The 23000-nt window shown below is 40.2% G+C and overlaps 1 protein-coding gene across 2 annotated transcripts in view; it reads right to left on the reverse strand.

The window, feature by feature from the left end:
* LOC126337041 (zinc finger protein 252-like) overlaps nt 1–23000 on the reverse strand; it is a 99119-nt gene that overhangs the window by 71486 nt on the left and 4633 nt on the right. For both annotated transcript variants that reach the window (XM_050001363.1, XM_050001362.1), the window contains 2 exons: nt 14396–14513; nt 551–748 (listed from right to left, as the gene is read on the reverse strand). In XM_050001363.1, coding sequence (XP_049857320.1) covers nt 551–748; nt 14396–14513 — 316 coding nt within the window. The remainder of the gene's footprint in view (nt 1–550; nt 749–14395; nt 14514–23000) is intronic.

A 23000-nucleotide genomic window follows, 5' to 3' on the forward strand; every position in this document is an offset into this window, starting at 1 on the left:
ACCTTCTTCCCAGGGTAGCCCCAATTGATATTAATAGCTCCCCATATCATTACCATTTGTTTGCCAAGTCGTGTCTTAGGAGTCTCTGGTTTGTCAGTTAGAGGTGGGACTCTGTCACCTCCAAAGGTCCGAGGCATTTTGCTCTGATTGTTGCCAGCATCATATTTAAAGTATCGGGGAAGCAGGTTGCTAGCCTTACTTGCCCCGAGTCCCATTGAGTTTTACCCCTAACGGTTGAGGGACTAACCGGTGGATTTGGTAGTCTTTGCCGTATGAGCACGAAGGTGACCATGACTCAGAATATGCCCGAGATGCCCAGCCTTATTCCAAAGTAACTGGTATCCCGACTGTCGGGACCACTTACTTGGCCACTCATACGTTGCCCGTGGTTCATGAACTAGGATATGACTACAGGAACCCACACCATGAACCACAAAAAAAAAAAATCTACAGTACATTAATTTTCCAAGCATGAAACATTAATACCACACAACAGTGACAGCAAAATATGGAAAATTTCAACCTGAATACAAAAACAAATGCACTGTACCACATGTTTCACATGCAAATGGCTTCTCTCCTGTGTGTATTCGCTGATGGTTATGGAGTGTTGAAAGTTCCTTGAAGGCTCTGTCACATTCAGTACAAACGTGTGGCTTCTCATCACTGTGGTACAGCAAATGTTTATGATATGACTGTTGGAATGTAAATGTTTTATCACATATACCACATCTGTATGGCATTTCACCTGAAGAAAAGAAAGTTATACACAGAAATTGAAATTTCAGCTGTGAAAAGTTCCACAGGACAATATGCAAAAGGACACACTAAATTTATGACTCTGCATGCAAAGTTCTATTACATTTAGCAAGAATAAGAAGTAAGAAATTTTATCAAGACACCATTCCACAGCCACACTCGATTAAACTTCTTTATTCACATTGCCAGCTATACAGGGTGAGGCAGGAAGTACAGCCCATCCCAAATATATCCAAAATGAGTAAATATACCAAGATGCCATTTGGTGAATTATTGAAGACACTGTAGCATATTTTTTCATGCACACAAGTAAATCTGAACATTTATATCTGCAAAATTATAGCATTTTTAATGGAGCCACACACTTTTCTTCCTATGGTGCTGAACAGTCTTTGAAGATGACTTCAGTCACATGAAATGTGGAACTTGATCACACAGAACAAGGTAACAGTGCCACAAAACATTGTCCTGCTCTTTGGAGACAAGCCTCTTGCAAAGTTTTATCTTACTGAACCATATGTAAGCATATACATAACTCAGGTACAGTTCATGTGTACACATGTGTGCTTGAGGTCCTCAATCAGTGCTCTGCTGTTGAAGCACTCAGAGGACTTGCTTGTAAAGCTATTCAGATTTTCACAATCATACCAAAACTGAAAAAGTGGATATGGACTTTGTTTGTGATGAATGTCACCAAACTGTTGGAGCAGCAGTGAGGTTGTATCCAAAACATATCCAGACTGTGCCAAGCACTCATAATCATTCTTTGCAAACATTACAAAAAGTTCAAGTACATCTACATCTACATTTATACTCCACAAGCCACCCAACGGTGTGTGGCGGAGGGCACTTTACATGGCACTGTCATTACCTCCCTTTCCTATTCCAGTCGCGTATGGTTCGCGGGAAGAACGACTGTCTGAAAGCCTCCGTGCGCGCTCTAATCTCTCTAATTTTACATTCGTGATCTTCTCAGGAGGTATAAGTAGGGGGAAGCAATATATTTGATACCTCATCCAGAAACGCACCTTCTCGAAACCTGGCGAGCAAGCTACACCGCGATGCAGAGCTCCTCTCTTGCAGAGTCTGCCACTTGAGTTTGTTAAACATCTCCTCCATCAACCCGATCTGGTATGGATCCCACACTGATGAGCAATATTCAAGTATAGGTCGAACGAGTGTTTTGTAAGCCACTTTCTTTGTTGATGGACTACATTTTCTAAGGACTCTCCCAATGAATCTCAACCTGGTACCCGCCTTACCAACGATTAATTTTATATGGTCATTCCATTTCAAATCATTCTGCATGCATACTCCCAGATATTTTACAGAAGTAACTGCTATCAGTGTTTGTTCCGCTATCATATAATCATACAATAAAGCATCCTTCTTTCTATGTATTCGCAATACATTACAATTGTCTATGTTAAGGGTCAGCTGCCACTCCCTACACCAAGTGCCTATCTGCTGCAGAGCTTCCTGCATTTCGCTACAATTTTCTAATGCTGCAACTTCTCTATATACTACAGCAACGTCCACGAAAAGCCGCATGGAACTTCCGACACTATCTACTAGGTCACTTATATACACTCCTGGAAATTGAAATAAGAACACCGTGAATTCATTGTCCCAGGAAGGAGAAACTTTATTGACACATTCCTGGGGTCAGACACATCACATGATCACACTGACAGAACCACAGGCACATAGACACAGTTGGCACTAGTACTAGTACAGTGTATATCCACCTTTCGCAGCAATGCAGGCTGCTATTCTCCCATGGAGACGATCGTAGAGATGCTGGATGTAGTCCTGTGGAATGGCTTGCCATGCCATTTCCACCTGGCGCCTCAGTTGGACCAGCGTTCGTGCTGGACGTGCAGACCGCGTGAGACCATGCTTCATCCAGTCCCAAACATGCTCAATGGGGGACAGATCCGGAGATCCTGCTGGCCAGGGTAGTTGACTTACACCTTCTAGAGGCCGTTGGGTGGCACGGGATACATGCGGACGTGCATTGTCCTGTTGGAACAGCAAGTTCCCTTGCCGGTCTAGGGATGGTAGAACGATGGGTTCGATGACGGTTTGGATGTACCGTGCACTATTCAGTGTCCCCTCGACGATCACCAAAGGTGTACGGCCAGTGTGGGAGATCGCTCCCCACACCATGAAGCCGGGTGTTGGCCCTGTGTGCCTCGGTCGTATGCAGTCCTGATTGTGGCGCTCACCTGCACGGCGCCAAACACGCATACGACCATCATTGGCACCAAGGCAGAAGCGACTCTCATCGCTGAAGACGACACGTCTCCATTCGTCCCTCCATTTATGCCTGTCGCGACACCACTGGAGGCGGGCTGCACGATGTTGGGGCGTGAGCAGAAGACGGCCTAACGGTGTGTGGGACCGTAGCCCAGCTTCATGGAGACGGTTGCGAATGGTCCTCGCCGATACCCCAGGAACAACAGTGTCCCTAATTTGCTGGGAAGTGGCGGTGCGGTCCCCTACGGCACTGCGTACGATCCTACGGTCTTGGCGAGCATCCGTGCGTCGCTGCGGTCCGGTCCCAGGTCTACGGGCACGTGCACCTTCCGCCGACCACTGGCGACAACATCGATGTACTGTGGAGACCTCACGCCCCACGTGTTGAGCAATTCGGCGGTACGTCCACCCGGCTTCCCGCATGCCCACTATACGCCCTCACTCAAAGTCCGTCAACTGCACAAAGGGTTCACGTCCACGCTGTTGCGGCATGCTACCAGTGTTAAAGACTGCGATGGAGCTCCGTATGCCACAGCAAACTGGCTGACACTGACGGCGGCGGTGCACAAATGCTGCGCAGCTAGCGCCATTCGACAGCCAACACCGCGGTCCCTGGTGTGTCCACTGTGCCGTGCATGTGATCATTGCTTGTACAGCCCTCTCGCAGTGTCCGGAGCAAGTATGGTGGGTCTGACACACCGGTGTCAATGTGTTCTTTTTTCCATTTCCAGGAGTGTATATTGTGAAAAGCAATGGTCCCATAACACTCCCCTGTGGCACGCCAGAGGTTACTTTAATGTCTGTAGACATCTCTCCATTGAGAACAACATGCTGTGTTCTGTTTGCTAAAAACTCTTCAATCCAGCCACACAGCTGGTCTGATATTCCGTAGGCTCTTACTTTGTTTATCAGGCGACAATGCGGAACTGTATCGAACACCTTCCGGAAGTCAAGGAAAATAGCATCAACCTGGGAGCCTGTATCTAATATTTTCTGGGTCTCAAGAACAAATAAAGCAAGTTGGGTCTCACACGATCACTGTTTCCGGAATCCATGTTGATTCCTACAGAGTAGATTCTGGGTTTCCAAAAATGACATGATACTCGAGCAAAAAACATGTTCTAAAATTCTACAACAGATCGACGTCAGAGATATAGGTCTATAGTTTTGCGCATCTGCTCGACGACCCTTCTTGAAGACTGGGATTACCTGTGCTCTTTTCCAATCATTTGGAACCTTCCGTTCCTCTAGAGACTTGCGGTTCATGGCTGTTAGAAGGGGGACAAGTTCTTTTGCGTACTCTGTGTAGAATCGAATTGGTATCCCATCAGGTCCAGTGGAATTTCCTCTGTTGAGTGATTCCAGTTGCTTTTCTATTCCTTGGACTCTTATTTCGATGTCAGCTATTTTTTTGTTTGTGCGAGGATTTACAGAAGGAACTGCAGTGCGATCTTCCTCTGTGAAACAGCTTTGGAAAAAGGTGTTTAGTATTTCAGCTTTACGCGTGTCATCCTCTGTTTCAATGCCATCATCATCCTGGAGTGTCTGGATATGCTGTTTCAAGCCACTTACTGATTTAACATAAGACCAGAACTTCCTAGGATTTTCTGTCAAGTTGGTAAACAGAATTTTACTTTCGAATTCACTAAATGCTTCACACATAGCCCTCCTTACACTAACTTTGACATTGTTTAGCTTCTGTTTGTCGGAGAGGTTTTGGCTGCGTTTAAACTTGGACTGAAGCTCTCTTTGCTTTCGCAGTAGTTTCCTAACTTTGTTGTTGTACCACAGTTTTACTCGGCATGTACCTGTCTAAAACGCATTTTACGATTTCCTTGAACTTTTTCCATAAACACTCAACATTGTCAGTGTCGGAACAGGAATTTTTGTTTTGATCTGTTAGGTAGTCTGAAATCTGCCTTCTATTACTCTTGCTAAACAGATAAACCTTCCTCCCTTTTTTTATATTCCTATTAACTTCCATATTCAGGGTGCTGCAACAGCCTTATGATCCCTGATTCCCTGGTCTGCACATACAGATTCGAAAAGTTCGGGTCTGTTTGTTATCAGTAGGTCCAAGATGTTATCTCCATGAGTTGGTTCTCTGTTTAATTGCTCGAGGTAGTTTTCGGATAGTGCACTCAGTATAATGTCACTCGATGCTCTGTCCCTACCACTTGTCCTAAACATCTGAGTGTCCCAGTCTATATATGGTAAATTGAAATCTCCACCTAAGACTATAACATGCTGAGAAAATTTATGTGAAATGTATTCCAAATTTTCTCTCAGTTGTTCTGCCACTAATGCTGCTGAGTCGGGAGGTCGGTAAAAGGAGCCAATTATTAACCTAGTTCGGTTGTTGAGTGTAACCTACACCCATAATAATTCACAGGAACTATCCACTTCTACTTCACTACACGATAAACTACTACTAACAGTGACAAACACTCCACCACCGGTTGCATGCAATCTATCCTTTCTAAACACCGTCTGTACCTTTGTAAAAATTTCGGCAGAATTTATCTCTGGCTTCAGCCAGCTTTCTGTACCTATTGGCAGTCAAAGAATAAAATCCATCAATGAAAAATAACAATAATCACAAAGACACAGTTTGAAAGGGCGAGTGGGATGAGCCAAAGCAATGTAAAGATTTCCACTTTCCACATTTTGCTTTGTCAACGGGTTCACAAGTTGTTACACTTTTCCGGATAGCCTCTACAAAAAATGTGAAGTAATGTGGCGTTTCTATGCAAGATTCTGTTTATGGATGAAGCACTGCCTACAAACCATGGGGGCAAATCAATCCTCCCAACATGCACTATTGGTCAGTCGAAAAGCCATGTACTTCAGGAAACACACAATAACCTGTACTCTGTGCCCCAGTATATATGCGGGGAAAATTGCAACAAGAGGTCCACAAGGAAAGTTTGACTGTTCTCGAATGCACGAAATGCCTTATAACATGGGTCTTTGCCACAATAAGTCGATGAGAAATTCAAAGTGCAACCTGTCTATCTGGCATTGCTTTATAGTATTTACTAATGCTCAAGGTCCACCTATTTGAGTACTTCTATGCCAGTAACAATAACAAACACATGAACCAAACCCACGTAACTTGTTTCTTTACATTTGGTACAGTACAGCATGACAGTGGTTTGTGGTGCCCTTATCTTGCTGCTATTGATCAAGTTTCACATGTTATGTCTTTGAAATAATCTTTGAGGGATCTTTCTAATGCCACAGAAAAAAGTGTATGGTTCCAATTAAACTTTAAAAAAAACTGTCATAATTTGCCAACTACAATTTTTAAAACTTACTTATGTGCTATTTGCGGGCCAGGAGAAGGTCCAGCAGCAGCTTATGGGCATGTTATCGAATGTGGACACTACAGTATGAACTACCAATACTGGTTCACTTATCATCTAAAAGTGGAATGGCTGAAGTTTGCCAATACACTTTGCTACTCATGTTGCACATGTGCACAGGGCACTTTTGTCTTATCATGCCTGTCACTCTTCTGACAGTGCTATGGTAGGAAGACTATTAAAACAATAAACAATAATCTTGTATATCCCTTCACACAAGCAGAAATTAGGCAAATAATTTGAAGATCTCTGTCAGATTGGATAACTGCCAAAATAATACAAGTGTTTTGTGACCAATTAGAACTGTACAATGAGTGTCTCTTGCAAGGAAGGATCCCAGCACCATGGAAAAATACTGATGTGGTGATTATTAGTAAATGACAAGAAAAGAACCCAATGATACCCAAATCATACAGACCACTTTGCTTTCTAAATGTTCTCTTCAAGATATCTGAAAAACTATCATGCAAGAAACTAAAATCATAGACTGTACATGGAATGAGGCCTCACCAGTACAGGTGTAGAAGAGGAAAGTCAACTGAAGATGCAACCTACATTCACTATATGTTCACTACGGCAATGATGATCAATATTACTGGCTGCCTTTCTTTGTTCAGCTTGTGGAGTTCGAGCATCCAGAGGTACTGTAAAACTGTCTACAGAGCTATTGACATGGGAGACATGCACCTTTCATATGATCACAAATGGAATGACAAAGACCATATCAAAAGGCTATTCACATGTATCCATGTGTGGTTGAGAGTTTTGAAATGTATTATTAGAGCCCATTACAGAAATTACATGACAGCGGTAACATAAGTGGAATGGTAGCATTTGCAAGTGACAAATTGTAGCAGTGACTCCAGAATAACTACAGATATGCAACACAGGGCTCCATGAACTTGACAGATGGTGTCAAAGTGTCACACTGTCACTACCATCTCACTAAGCTATGTACTTTCTGTTGAAAGGAAAAGAGCAAGTAATCTTAAAATAAAGTTAAACAATGTAATGACTAAAAGAAGCATAGGAATGAGATGTCTTGGACGAACATCATAATTTTGCACATTATGTAGAGGAGCCAGACAGAAAAGATTCAAATGTTATAAATAAAATTGAAGAGGTGAGCGGAAGAAAGTGATAACCCGCATTTTGTAAGGGTTAGTCTGATCATGTGTTTTCTAGAGTCTATCTGGACAAGGGTGCTCTCATCTCTGTCCACAAGGTGACAGAAACAGGGGATTGGCTTAAGGAGATGGTGCCCAAGATATTTCCATGGGAGGAAATGACGGTGCTGGTCAAGAGAGTAGGTGAGCTCTTCAAAACCACAGAGATATCAATCTGGGTACCGAACTTCTTTACGGCATTTCTTCTAAGATGGTGTATGAGAAAGTATGGGCGCAGATCCAGAAGATCTCCGTCAGATGAATGGAAGGTAATCAACTGCAAGATTGAGCAGATGGCCAAACCCTTGTGGCTGAAGTCAGCAAGAAATTCCTTATGGCAATGTGAGAACAGGACCCGAAATTGTACTAAGGGTTCTTGCAGGTTGCCATCAGGATAATCAAACACATTGGAAGTGATCATGATGGCAAGCTGCAACACAGTAAAGGGGCAACTGCCACCCTGAGTCACTTTCTAGGAACAGGATGTAGACATGGCCCTGATCCAGGAATCCTATGTGTATAAAGGACACGTTTCAGGCCCCAGAGAACTGGAGATAAGTTGATTTATGCTAGGAATCTAAAAAACTCCAGAACATTCTTTTATGTTAAAAATGGAATTTCATTCATGCAAATGGAGAACTTCTGTTACTGGGACTTAGATACCATCAGGATGAAACAATGGGAGGGAGGTAGCATGAGGGAAATTGTATTGGCCTCAAGCTTTCCTTCCCTACAAGTACAGTACTACTCCTTCTCTGGCAGTTGCTCAGAGCAGAATAAACAATTGCTCGTTAGTTGTGATGCCAACATGCACAAAACAGTGTGGGGAAGCAGTGGCACCAACAACAGAAATGAGTACCGTCTTGAACATTTGATTGAGAGTAAGCTGGAGAGCCTGAATAGGGGCAGGGAATCTATATTCAGGAACATAAGGTGGGAAGAAGTAATTTACAGAACTTTTGGGTCCATTCTAATGGGTGTGCATGTCTAACAATGGCATGTGATATCCACGTCATCCATATATGACTACATGTATATTAAGTTTGAGGTTGAAATGAGTATTAAACAGACCATGGCCTATAGGAATCCTAGAAGACACAGTGGGGCTCTTACAGCATAAAGACTTGAACTCACACTTATCTGAACTCAGAATATTGATAAAGAAAACATTAGATTTGGAGGAAATTTCAGACACAGTGACATTTGTCATTATGACCTCATATTTAGAAAACGGAGCAATCACCGAGAAGTTTGCAAACAGGAATGTACCTCGTTGGAACAATGGCCTGGAACTGCAAAGGAAGCAGGTAAGTACACTGTTCGACCTTGCAAGAAGGAATGGTCAAAGGACAAAATATCGGGAGGCCCTTGCAAAATACAACCTTGCAATTAACCAAGCAAAATTATGATTGCGAGGAAGTGGAAGGTACAACTACTTGTGCCAAACTTCACAAGATCTTCTGCAGAATACCAACTAAACCAAGCAGTACTCTGCAGGAGGAGGATGGTGAGTAAACAAGATCAGTGAATGACGCTGGATGTGTTCCTGAGAACTTAATGCCCTCAGTGCACTGTGGCAGACAACACACACCAAGATTCAATTCCTGAGACACTGGTTTACAGGTTATCAAAGGGAGAACTGGAATCTGCCAGAAAAGGTGTTGATTTCAAACAAATCCAGTGGGCAGTGGAAAAGTTTCAACCATTCAGGCACCACACCGATGGAATCTTTCAGCTCAACTGCAACAGTGAGGAAAGAATTTCGTTAGATTCCTACATAGCCTGTTTGGCATCAGCCTATCAGTAGGAATCATCCCTAATTCTTGAGGGATACAGGATTTTTTTTCATCTTGAAGCTAGTAAGAATTGATGATACTGAGGTCAAAGATATGAGACCGATCAGTTTGTCCTCCTCTCTTTTTAAAGACATTAGAAAAACTGGTTAGGGAAAGGATGCTAATTAAGGTTCCTCTCCATGTAAACCAACAAGCATATCAAACTGGCAGTTCATGAAACAGCACTTCACCTACTTGTTGGGAAGGCAAAAAAAAGAACTACACTTTCAGGAAATTGCTCTAAATACTAGATGCTGCATTTGCCATGGATATGGAGGCAAGTTCGTCTTAGTAATTCTTGGCAAATTTATTAGTACTGTCAGAACTATGACACAAAGTGCATTGGACACCGTGCAAAACTGGTACAAGGAACTGGATCTAAGGGTCATCACCAAGAAAACTGTTGTAGTAGCATTTACAAGGAAGCGTATTCAGCACATGTATGAGAATCTTAAGCTTCTTGATGAAACTCTGCCCATAAGTAGGTATTGCAGTATCTAGTGGTAACCCTTGTTGTGAAATTATGTGGGAAAATTGGAAAGTAAAGCACAATAATTTTATTTCAAAAAGTTTAATACATGACAAAACAAAACAAATAATCACAAACAAACTTACATCTTTTACCTACTTTCCTACATAGTCACCAATGTTTTCAACAATTTCTCCCGTTGTGGTACCAGTTCCATAGAAGCCTGTTTGGCTGGAGAATAACCATCTGTGGACTGCTGATTTCACTTCTGCATCTGTCGCAAAGCATTGGCTGACCAGGGTTGTATTCATGGCGGCAGCATTCATATTGGTCCCATGTTTACTGAAGTCCACCAATACCACACCATGCGTATTCAGAATATTGTCACAAGCACCTTCCTACCAAACTGGGTCACTTTGAATATTTTTCGTACTTGGGTAGCAGCATGTTTCCACTCCACAGAGGCCTGCTTGGTTTAAGACATGTAGTGGTATGCCCACAACTCATCACCAGTGACAATTTCTTTCAGAAACTCATGTCCTTCTGTGGTATAATGCATTCAAGTGATTCAAGCTTGTCATCATTCACTGGCCTTCGGTTATATGTAAGCACCCAGCGAGCATTAACTTTACGACATTTTAACATGTCATGAACAATATCGTACACCACATCATAGGAAATGTTGAACTGCTGCAATAAATTTCGCAGTTGCAAACACCAGTTGTTCAAAATTTCTGCCTCAATGGCACCAACATCCTGCAGGGTTGCAGCTGTTACCAGCTGCCCGGAGCATGGAAAATCACTAAGGTTCACACAGCGCTCTTGGAAGACTGCACATCACCTGGAGACATTGCTACGATCAATACAGTCGCCCCCATACACATCACATATGTTTCTGCGAATTTTACTCGGTTTATGCCCTTTGGCCCACAAATATCAAACTACACTTTGCTGCTCTTCACAAGCTGACAGCAGTAACATGCGCACCATGTTCGTTTAGCAGTTCAGGCATCTCTTGCTAGAGCTGCACATGAAAACAAAATACCCTCTGTAGTGCAAACTTCAGACTATATAGTTGGAAATTTCAACATTCAGCTGCTATACAAGGGAAGCAAAAATTATTGTGTTACTTTCCAATCCTCCCTTGTATCATGGACCCCTTAAATAAAGAAGTATGTTTCCAGACGAATTATGGGCATCAGAATGGTCTGTGTGAAAAAGTAGGGTCCAAACCCCAAGAGTATGTACAGTATATACTTCATTGTAACAAGAAAAATGATTATTTATGGGGCAAACAATGCAACAAAAGATGACTAATAAGGAGCTTGACAAGGTCCCGAGACTGGACTGCTTAGCCATAAAAGGCAGAATTAGCAGCACACCTGCTGCTTGGATGGACACATTGCTGGACATGCCTCATTACCCCTGTGGGTTCAAATGGAGGCAGGGGCATACAGAATGTTGGACGATTGACAATTGCTACCTACTTTGTTGCAAGCAGAAAAATAAGGTGACTGAAAAATTGGCTCAAGGAGCAACAACGATCACTCACGAAAGCTTGGCAAGAGAACTGAGGATGAATAAATAATGATCATCATAACTTCTTCTGTGTTGATGGTCTAACCTTTGGTACAGTACTGGAAATCATTCTCCTTCATACATTGGTCTCCCAGTACACAGGCACTTGCCCAGGTCTTCCCTCCATCCCTGGCCCCCTGGATAAATTTCTGTGGACACTCATCTCAATCATCAAAAAACACAATGAGAGACGCAGTTCCATAAAGTCCGCATTTGTCAATTACGTAACGATGTATTGTTACAGTCAATTCCTTCAAAAAGTTGAAATTTACAAGTACAGTTTCATCTTACAGTATTTGAGACAGTTAAGAGAACTTGTCATACAATAATATTTGCACTAAAAGGATTATATTTGAGTAAGTGATGTATACACAGAGCTAAACATCTGTATATACTTTTATTCATAACTTTTTATCAATTATTTTTTTTAAAAACACCTTCCTTCATAGCCATTCCCTATATTTACTGAGCAACAAGTTATACAGTTCATCAATCTTAACACTTCCGTTTGTATTCATCTGCCCTAACATCCCATGACGACTTATACCAATGGTCATCAAACTGCGGCTCACAGGCTGAATGTGGCCTGATTAAATGTCTATGTGGCCCGTGGTTCTCAACTGTACATTATTATGATATATGGCTGAAAATCATGGGTTGCACTGACACTTAATTGGGCTGCATTCAACCTGCAGGCCACAATTTGATGACCACTGATTTACACATTTTGATGCACTCTAATAATAATTTTCTTTCATCTTTTCACCTTTCATCTTGTCATTTTCACACAACAACAATAAACTAAACCAAATATAACATAACCTCCCTGGTCTCTGTAGCACACAAGAGACTGTCAAAAGATATTTTCATTATAGCTCACAGAGGACAAAATATTCCCATGCGGCACAATAATTCTAGGGAGGACAATATATTTACTAAGTTTTTGATGTTCTAAATATTACTGAATAACCTCTCAACCTCATTTCTAGATGGTCAATATTATTGTGCATCAGGAAATATTGAGCAACATACTGCCCATCTAGAGGCTACTTTTGGATATCCTGAATCCCACACCAGTACAGGCAATGTGGTAAATGCAGGAATTGGCAGGGAAATGCTGGTTGACTATGCAATAACTTACAGCTGCTTCAATAAGCCTTTCCAGGTAACAAATGAAAGGAGGAAGCTGTGGAAGAATGCACCATGACATCATGCAGTAAACATTGTCTGATTTACTGATGGATCGAAAATAGACAAAAGCACTGGGGGCTGGGTACACTGGTACAGTTTACACTAGAGAGCACAATCTCCCTGGGGAAGCTGGCCACGATATTTCAGACAAAAATATCTGCTCTCAAGGTGTGCACAGAGGAGAATTTGCGTAGGCGCTATAGAGACCACAGCATCTACAATTATTCAGGCAGCCTAGCAGCTCTGAAATCTCTATTCGCCCCTGTAATAAGATCAAAGATCATTGTAAAATACTACAAAGCCCTTGTGAGACTAGAAAAAAGCAACTGGATACACCTGCTGTGGGTCCCTGGTCACTCAGGAATCAGTGGCAATGATAGAGCTTACAAGGGTGCCAGTAGAAATGCAGCAACTCCATTTATTGAACCAGAACCTATGTTAACCATCACTAAGGTGACAGTAAAATTAAAACTATGAAACTGGATCAGAAAGGATGTAGAATATTGTACTAGGAATCAAAAATAAAAATATGGCAAGCTAATGACACCAGCCATGTTTTAAAAGTACTGTAATCCTGGGCCTGAACAAGAGACAGACTAAACTCATGGTAGAACTAATGACAGGTCATGGGGAGTGTACGAAACATTTACATGCAATGGTATAGGATACAGAGAAAGAAACTCCTATGTGTGGGATGTGTGGTGAGGGTGATGAAACTGTGCCACACAAAATCTTCCAATGCAAAGCTTTAGAGATTAAAAAAAGACAGAATATTTGAGTTATCAAGTCCTTAAGAAACTGTGTCTAATAAAGAACTAGTAAAAGGCATCCTACTATTCTTTAAAAGTGCTTGTCAGATGTACTAGAACCACAGGAATTGAAACCACATAATAAACCCTATTTGCATGTGGGCAATAATTTGCTAGGACTGCTCATTTTTACCTCCCTGTTCAAATCAAATAAATCATGCAAAATGCTACTACAAATGTATCACTACAACACTTTAACTGTCACCACTGCCTTGTGTTAGCAGCAAAGTTTCTTTCTTGATAACAAACAAAAACTGAATGCTGCTTCTGAAACTGGTAATGTGAATAAAGAAGTCTCATTGAGTGTAGCTCTGGAAGGATGTCATAATGGCTGCAGAACCCTGAACCACGAATAAAGAAAAGTTTTGTAACAACATTGGAGCAATCTTAGTCAGTCAAAACTTTTTCTCCTATGAGCAATATCATCCAAACACATAATGAAGTGCCTGTTGTTAATAAATGAAAATGTGAAGTGTTTATCATGCCAGATTTTGATCATGAAACAAGCAGTAACTAATAATATGACAATATGCATTCTTTTAAAAGAGTAAGTTTCAGGTATTAATTAAATCTTGATTTTCATATTTTTAAAATCTAATGTCAGATCAACTGTGACACTCCTGTTTAGAAATTCATATACTATCAACATTATGACACTTTTATGTCACACGTTAACTGAAGACAATGTTATGAGAAAGTTTTGGTGGCAGTCACACTTATTATATTTCACAATTTCACAACAAACAAAGAAACTCAAGCTTATAGGCTAAAAGACTGGTCTCTCTGCTTATGAGGCCGCATTTTACCTGTACTAGAAACTCAGTATTTGCTTAGACACGACAAAGCAAAAGGAAGAAATAAATCTTGGTCATTGTACTGCTGAAGTAAGAGTCTCGTCTAAGCCTGAAGATATTTAGAGAAATTACCAAAAATTTGATTAGAACATACAAAAGCAACAACTTACCTGTATGAAGTCTTTTATGCTTTTTAAGAAAATATTTTGTTGTGAATAGCTTGCTACATACATCACAAGCCCATTGTTTTCCATCATGTGTCTTCATATGCTGTGTCAGATGATTTTCCTGATAACAACAAAATAAAAAAAAATTATGTTAAATTGTAGTCAGTTTTCATTTCTTTCATAAATTTGAATGTGTATGTGCAAAAATGGCAAAAAAATATAGTAAAGTATGTTTGCTTTCAAACTGAGTATGTAATAAGCTATGAAAATACAAGAAAACATGAGAAGACTTCAGGAGTTTCTTCAGATTTTTGTACACAACAGGGTTGTGTAAATAAAAAGAAGCTAGTAAATTGGAAATAAAATTGATTATTATTATGACAGTACTTATTCACAACATAGCCAAAGAGAAAGAGAAAATCAACAGGATACAAAGATAATGAACATAGTAATTTCAATACCTGGATGAAAGGAAGTAACTGTCATTCCCTTGATTACAAAGAAAGGTTTTATAACAAAAATAATTTTCAAGGTAATTTATAATAGCAAAATAAATAACAAGTGAGAAGATAACTGAAGTTCCTAATGAAACCCTCTCATTTAAAGATATATATCCTCACTTTAGTGTCAGATCAACACACAGCTATCGTACATCTACTCCGGAAACCTAAGCATCTCATATTGTTTCTATGCATTTCCATTCCATACAATCTATAACAAAATCCTCAGTTGAATTCTAAATATTATTTTCTATTTATAAAATACCCCCTATGTTTTTCCAGGAGGGAGAAATTGAATCCTGAAAGTTACTTTCTTTTATGTCTTTCTTTATGCCTTGCAATATACAAGTGCGGTACTGCTGTCAGTACATATCACACTACCTCATCCACAACATGTAGAAATTCATTTTCTAATTGTACTCAATGAACTTAGATGACTTTCCTAATGTGCTATATAGACACAAAATACATAGATAAAAAATTGGCAAGGTTAGAGTACGACTCGTGCACTAAGGATTCCTTACAATCTTAGTTATGTTTATAGACAGTTAACTGATTCCAAAAATCAAAGATTTTTTTATGATTTTTGTCTGTTATCGAGATTGATAATGGCAAGATATTGGTCCCAGGGATTAAGCCTTTCAAGAATGTTTTAATTTCCAGTTCAAAATTGGCTAACAAATGACACAAAAACGTCTTTGGGTGATATCATTACAATATGTCAATTTTGGATTTTTCTCTTACTTGCACTGTTAAACTTTTCTTCTTGCCAAATTTCATGATTCTAAACAAATGGGAAGTACCCTATAGGTTTTGATGAATGAGTTTGCTAGTATCAAAATATGTGACATATATGGCACATCTTCTGATTGTACTGACTTAGAAGCTTCTCTCTCTCTCTCTTCCCCCCCCCCCCCCCCCCCATCACCGACAGACTGTAGACGTCATTATGTGACATAAATTTCAACATTTCAACTTGACATGTGTACCTGTTCCTGACAAAGAAGGGTTGAAACAGTCCGGCAGACAGACAAAGTAATCCTATAAGTGTACCGCTTTTACCGATTGAGGTACAGAACCCTAAAAACTTCATCTTTTTCATTTACTTGTGAACATTCTGAATTCTGTAGTACTAAGGAATTTGGACGTACTGTTAAAGAACTTCTTACATCAGTTCACCAACAGCATGTTTCAAGACTAATAGACTTACATTACCATGTGATACTATAAACTTTCTGGAGAAGGAACATGATACAAACAAGTACTCTTTTCTCAATGGTTTCTAACATAGAGTAATTTGTCACTAGTAGAAATATAAGCAGCAAATATGAGGTAAATGAACATATAATTGCTCATGTTTTATGCCTCATTACCCCTTACAATTCCTATTAAAAAATTCCACTTCCAATTTTGATGTATTTTGAAGTTCCAATTAACATAATAACAGCTGCCGTCCACATTACAATATTCTGTAAAACATACATCAATTTTAAATATTGTTGTTGTTGTGGTCTTCAGTCCTGAGACTGGTTTGATGCAACTCTCCATCCTACTCCATCCTGAGGAAGCTTCATCTCCCAGTACCTACTGCAGCCTACATCCTTCTGAATCTACTTAGTGTATTCATCTTTTGGTATCCCTCTACGACATTTACCCTCCATGCTGCCCTCCAGTACTAAATTGGTGATCCCTTAAGCCTCATGACATGTCCTACCAACCGATCCCTTCTTCTAGTCAAGATGTGCCACAAACTCCTCTTCTCCACAATTCTATTCAATACCTCCACATTAGTTATGTGATCTACCCATCTAATCTTCAGCATTCTTCTGTAGCACCACATTTCGAAAGCTTCTATTCTCTTCCTGTCCAAACTATTTATTGTCCATGTTTCAGTTCCATACAAATACTTTCAGAAACGACTTCCTGACACTTAAATCTATACTCTATGTTAACAAATTTTTCTTCTTCAGAAACACTTTCCTTGCCATTGCCAGTCTACATTTTATATCCCTTCTACTTCGACCATCATCAGTTATTTTGCTCCCCAAAAAGCAAAACTCCTTTACTGCTTTAAGTGTCTCATTTCCTAATTTAATTCCCTCAGCATCACCTGACTTAATTTGACTACATTCCATTATCCTTGTCTTGCTTTTGTTGATGTTCATCTTATACCCTCCTTTCAAGACACTGTTCATTCTGTTGAACTGCTCTTCCGAGTCCTTTGCTGTCTCTGACAGAATTACAATGTCATCGGCGAACCTCAAAGTTTTTATTTCTTCTCCATGGATTTTAATGCCTACTCCGAACTTTTCTTTTGTTTCCTTTACTGCTTGCTCAAAATACAGATTGAATAGCATTGGGGATAGGCTACAACCCTGCTCACTCCCTTCCCAACCACTGCTTCCATTTCATGTCCCTCGACTATTATAACTGCCATCTGGATTCTGTACAAATTGTAAATTGCGTTTCGCTCCTTGTGTTTTACCCCTGCCACCTTCAGAATTTGAAAGAGAGTATTACAGTCAACATTGTCAAAAAGCTTTCTCTGAATCTACAAGTGCTAGAAATGTAGGTTTGCCTGTCCTTAATCTTTCTTCTAAGATAAGTCATAGGGTCAGTATTGCCTCACGTGTTCCAACATTTCTGCAGAATCCAAACTGATCTTCCCCGAGGTCAGCTTCTACCAGTTTTTCCATTTGTCTGTAAAGAATTCGCGTTAGTATTTTGCAGCTGTGGCTTGTTAAACTGATAGTTCAGTAATTTTCACATCTGTCAACACCTGCTTTCTTTGGGATTGGAATTGTTATATTCTTCTTGAAGTCTGAGGGAATTTCACCTGTCTCATACATCTTGCTCACAAGACGGTAGAGTTTTGTCAGGAATGGCTCTCCCAAGGCTGTCAGTAGTTCTGATGGAATGTTGTCTATTCCCGGGGCCTTGTTTCGACTCAGGTCTTTCAGTGCTCTGTCAAACTCTTCACGCAGTATCGTATCTCCCATTTCATCTTCATCTACTTCCTCTTCCATTTCCATTACATTGTCCTCAAGTACATCGCCCTTGTATAGACCCTCTATACACTCCTTCCACCTTTCTCCTTTCTTCTCCTTGCTTAGAAGTGGGTTTCCATCTGAGCTCTTGACATTAGTAAAGCAATTTCCCTCTTGTCCGACCGTTTTGCCAGTAAATTTCAACATTTAATCACACTTACAAATAATCTTGTGGAGAAAGTTTAGGTGGCCTTAGTGGCCAGGCACAAATACAATCACAAGGGAAACATTAAGTTACAATAGGGCTACCATTAGCCACCAGGAATGTGTGAAAATTCCATGCTGGCACAAAGTAATTCATTCCTTGTTGCCACAGGAACACCTTCCAACTATAGTTTTTGTAGACCAAGCCACAACTATCAAGAATCAATACAGCACCTTTTCTTCAGAAAGAAATAGTCTATATGTTTATGTGATATTTCCCCTCCAAAAATGACTCAGATTATCGATCAGTAATATATATCTGTTAACGCTCAAAAACCACATATATGACACTGAAAGAATATTATGTATCAACACAAGTTTCCATAGGTGAGATCATTTCACTGAAATTCTTCTGGATATGTAGTCTAATTAAAGTATAAAATACTTGAACACTAAATGCAAAACTGAGTATGGCCAATTTTGTAATCTCTCACATTACATTGTTGGGTTTTATTGTCTTAATGATGTCTGCCGTAGCTAAGATGAAGAGTAAGGGGCTCGGTGGCTCACCTTGCAACACTCCAACTGTTTGCTGTATTAGGCTGGGCTTATCTATACCATCATGTATTTTCACCCAGTTGTTAGTGAGAAGATCTCTAACGATTGGCAACAGGTAATGTCTTGGACCTAAGGTGGGTTTCAGTTTCTTCATTAGAATGGCTCTATTTATTGTATCGAACACCTTGGTGTAGTCTATGAATATTGCATGGAGCTTTCCCCCTCGGTACGCTAAGGCCATTTCTATATTGGTTTTGAGACAGTGTACAGTTCGTGTCATTGATCTTCCATGTCTGAAACCAAACTGTGAATTGGGGAGTTTCCCATTGATGACATCTCTAAAATTAACATAGCAATTTACTGTCCAATCAACATCTGCTTCTGCAACTGACTGTGGTTGGTTCAACATGGATACTCATAATCTTGAATAGTGAATGATTTCATGAGAGTTCATTATGAAACCTTTCAAAAATTAAACTCTCGATGGTAAGAAAAATATTTTATTAAATGTAACACTGACAGCATCAAGTCCTCATGGTAGATCTGATGATGTGTCATAGTATTACACACACACACACACACACACACACACACACACACACACATACACACACACAACCATTAATTGTAAATAACAGCTTGCCTGCATTATCACTGAATGGGTACAGCAATTCTTTCTATGGAGATACACGTCTGCACCAACATAAATGATTACAGGGTAAGCACATACATAGAAGTCAGAATGCCAACTCAGATGTTACATTTGGGTTGAAAATGCTTGTTGGGTGTGTAAAATACTTCCCTGCCTGTGACTTATTTTCCAATCCAGAATCCTAGGGACCATCCTGACCATCAGTTGAACAATATATAGAAAAGAAGGTTTGAAGTAGACAGGAAGGTCTTTTGGCAGGGTCAATCTGTGGGAGGAGGAAGTAGTCCTACCATATGATCTACGAGTCAGGAGAGGATAGTAAGTCTATCTTTGCACTGCAAAAAACTCCATTCACAGGTCGTGGTTGGCCCATCGGTGCTGTACAACCACCAAGTGCTCCTCTGCCAATGGCATCATTGGACGCTGCATGGAGGGGCATAGGGTCAGCACACCGCTCTCCCAGCCGCTACCGATTTTTGTGATATAAGAGCCGCTACTACTTAGTTGAGTATCTCCTCAACTAACATCACGCAGTTGAGTGCACCCTTTTACAACCCTCCCACCAAAGCAAAATCCTTAGCAGTCACTGGAATCAAACTCATGTCTTCTTGCATGGCAATCAGTGGTGCTGACCACTTAGCTATGGAGGCAGACTTTTGTGCTGAAATTAAAAATATTTCCTATAATTAAAGGTTTGAATAATCATAGGTATCAAAGACCTACTGCACCAAAGCAGTAAAATCTTGAGAAAACCTCTCTATAAACTTTCAGTAACTCTGTCTGTGACTTTTACTTTCACATACACCTTTCGTAAGCTCTAGAAAATTTAATTCTTGCACAAAATAGCAGACAGGAATTCCTCCAACACATTTAAAGTGAGTACTTGGGGCTAAGGAATGAAACCTACATAGAAAAAACAGGTATTTTAAGACTGTGCATAGTATCAGTAGCAGTAGGGTAGCTTATTAGGACCAACCACTAAACCTCTAATTATATACAGAAAAAAATTCCAGTGCTTAAAACAGCTTTCAAATTTTTGATTACACTACAAATGAGTTAATGTATCACAAAAGACTTGAAATTATGCTTAAAGTATACTGGCAGTCAGTAAGTGCCCTCATTATGAAACACTATATATTCCCTTATGAAATTTGTTGATAATAATCCAACCCAATTCAAAAGTAATAGCATTGTGCATACCTATAACACCAGGAGAAAGGATGATCTTCACTATGCAGGGTTAAATCTGACTTTGGCACAGAAAGGGGTAAATTATGCTGCCACAAAAGTTTTTGGGCACCTACCAAACAGCATCAAAAGCCTGACAGATAGTCAACCAACATTTAAAAATAAATTAAAAGAATTTCTAGATGACAACTCCTTCTACTCATTGGCTGAATTTTTAGATATAAACTAAGTAAAAAAAAAAAAAAAAAAAAAAAAAAAAAAAAAAAAAAAAAAAAAAAAAAAACTTAATCATTAGTGTCATGCAATATTTTGTGTAATGTAATTTCTTGTACAGACATCTTTTATTAACCTGACACGTTCCACATCATTACGAAGTGTCGTATTCATGATCTATGGAACAAGTATTAATCTAATCTAATCTATAGTTTGGGAAATTGTGCTCCATTTTAAGCAAAAGCAAGAGTTTCTTGCATCTGAATGTTTATGACATCACATATCCTGAACTACATGTCTTACAATGGCATAATTTTGCAGATACATTCAGTGACATGTGTAAATACTGCCTGCAAAGTGTGTTGTGAACATATTTAGTGTTGAAGAACAACTAAATTAAAGCATCATGCCCGATGCTGAAATTTTACTGTGTGAACAGTGAAAATGCAGGAGGCGATAAATTGTTTTCCTCTTATCATTTTGTATGGGGGGGGGGGGGGGGGGGGGAGGAGGGGTCAGCAAGAAAAAGTTTTGTAGGGTTTCAAATTATCTGTAAAGTTGGTTGGAAGTCACTATGTGGTTTCATTCTTAAATACTGGATGAATAAAGTCTGGATGTTTCCACAGCATCAGTTACGTAGCCTCAAGACAAAGACACAATTTCTATCTGTAATACTTGTTTATTGTGTTAAACTTTTAACATACGACTATACCTCTTAATGAGTAGGTAACGACAGCATTTTAAAATTTTTAAATCAATCAATTATGCAAAATACTGAAAACCAAATTTTTGTTGCTCCTGGAAGCCATTAGACAGACGACTTGCAACTGGTACTAGGTTCCCGGATAGTGATTTACAATGAGAAGGCTATAGACACAGTGAACTGATTTGGCTCACGTTTGGCAGGTCACTTGTGTACAACCTAAAATGAAAGACTCTTCAGGAATTTTGACTTTCAATTTTTGAGAAACTTGACCCCAAAAGTTCTTGACACAAAATCAACTCAGAACTAACAGGACTGAGAGAGAATTGAAAATTGAGCACCAAGCCTTTTCATCAAAATACATGGTCCAATCAGATTAATGTGACCACCATTTACGTTCTGTGTCAACACGCAATAACCACTCTCAGGTGCAAGGGGGTAGCACTAGTAGTGGCAGGTATATAAAGTGTGTCGGGGCAATGCAGAGAACTGTGCAATCGTCTTTGAAATGTGGGAACAGAGCAATTTATCTGACATTCAAAAGGCCTTGATCATTGACTTTCAGGCCAAGGGTGGAAGCATTTCTAAAACATTTAAGTTTGTAAACTGTTTGGGTGCCACCTTGGTTACAGTAGGCCATGCTTTGCAAAATGATGTTATCCAAAATTGGCATTGAGGCAACTGTCGTGTAGCAACAGCCATAGATGACAGGGATGAATGACAGCCACAGACATGAGTACTGGCTAACAGATGGGCAACTATTGAGCAACTGACCACCCTGATGAACGAAGAGGTTACCAATAGTGTCTCCTCAATGACCAATCAGCTAATGTTGCTGCATATGGGCCTACGCAGCAGGTGTCTGGTTCATGCACCCATGCTGTTCATCGGTGATGAAGGCTGGAATTTGCATGCCAACATCACAACTGGATGTCCAATGAGTGGCAACAAGTGGCCTTTTCAGGTGAACAACATTTTATGCTATACAGGTGTGAAATGTCTGAAAGCAACCACCCTGCAACAATCATCGGAAAAGTCCAGGGCCGCAGAGATGTCATGGTCTGGGCAATGTGTTTGTTTTGTCATACGCAGGGTGATCTCATAATTCTGGAATGTATAATGGATCAACACAGGTATGCACCTATCCTTGGGGATCATGTCCACTCCTAGATCCAATGTGTTTTCCTCAGCAAGATTGCACCTATCAGCAGGACAACACAATGTGTCACACTCATGTGTGTTCTCCTGGCTACCAACTGCCGGGATTTAAACCCTGTATTGGGCTGTTTGCACCTTGGATCTTCAACTGAGAAACTTAGCGCAGCTGACCATGGGATTGGATTCTTGACTCTCTTTCTGTATGTCTAGCAGCAGCAGCAGTCTGCTCGGCAAAAGGTGGTTATTCAAGGTTTTGACAGACAGTCACATTAATGTGACTGGGCAGTGTACATGGGCTCCAGAAAAGCATATTTTCCTAAAAGTTGAGGAAAGGAATTTTTTAGGTGCCGCTTACGTATTCGTAAGAACTGTGCCATTAAATGGAAGTGCCACTGGCTTAGCAACCAAAGCACCTGGCTAGGGAGGAGAGAACCTGTGTTTGATT

The sequence above is a fragment of the Schistocerca gregaria genome, chromosome 2 (assembly GCF_023897955.1).
Source record: "Schistocerca gregaria isolate iqSchGreg1 chromosome 2, iqSchGreg1.2, whole genome shotgun sequence".
In the NCBI taxonomy this organism is placed as follows: domain Eukaryota; kingdom Metazoa; phylum Arthropoda; class Insecta; order Orthoptera; family Acrididae; genus Schistocerca; species Schistocerca gregaria.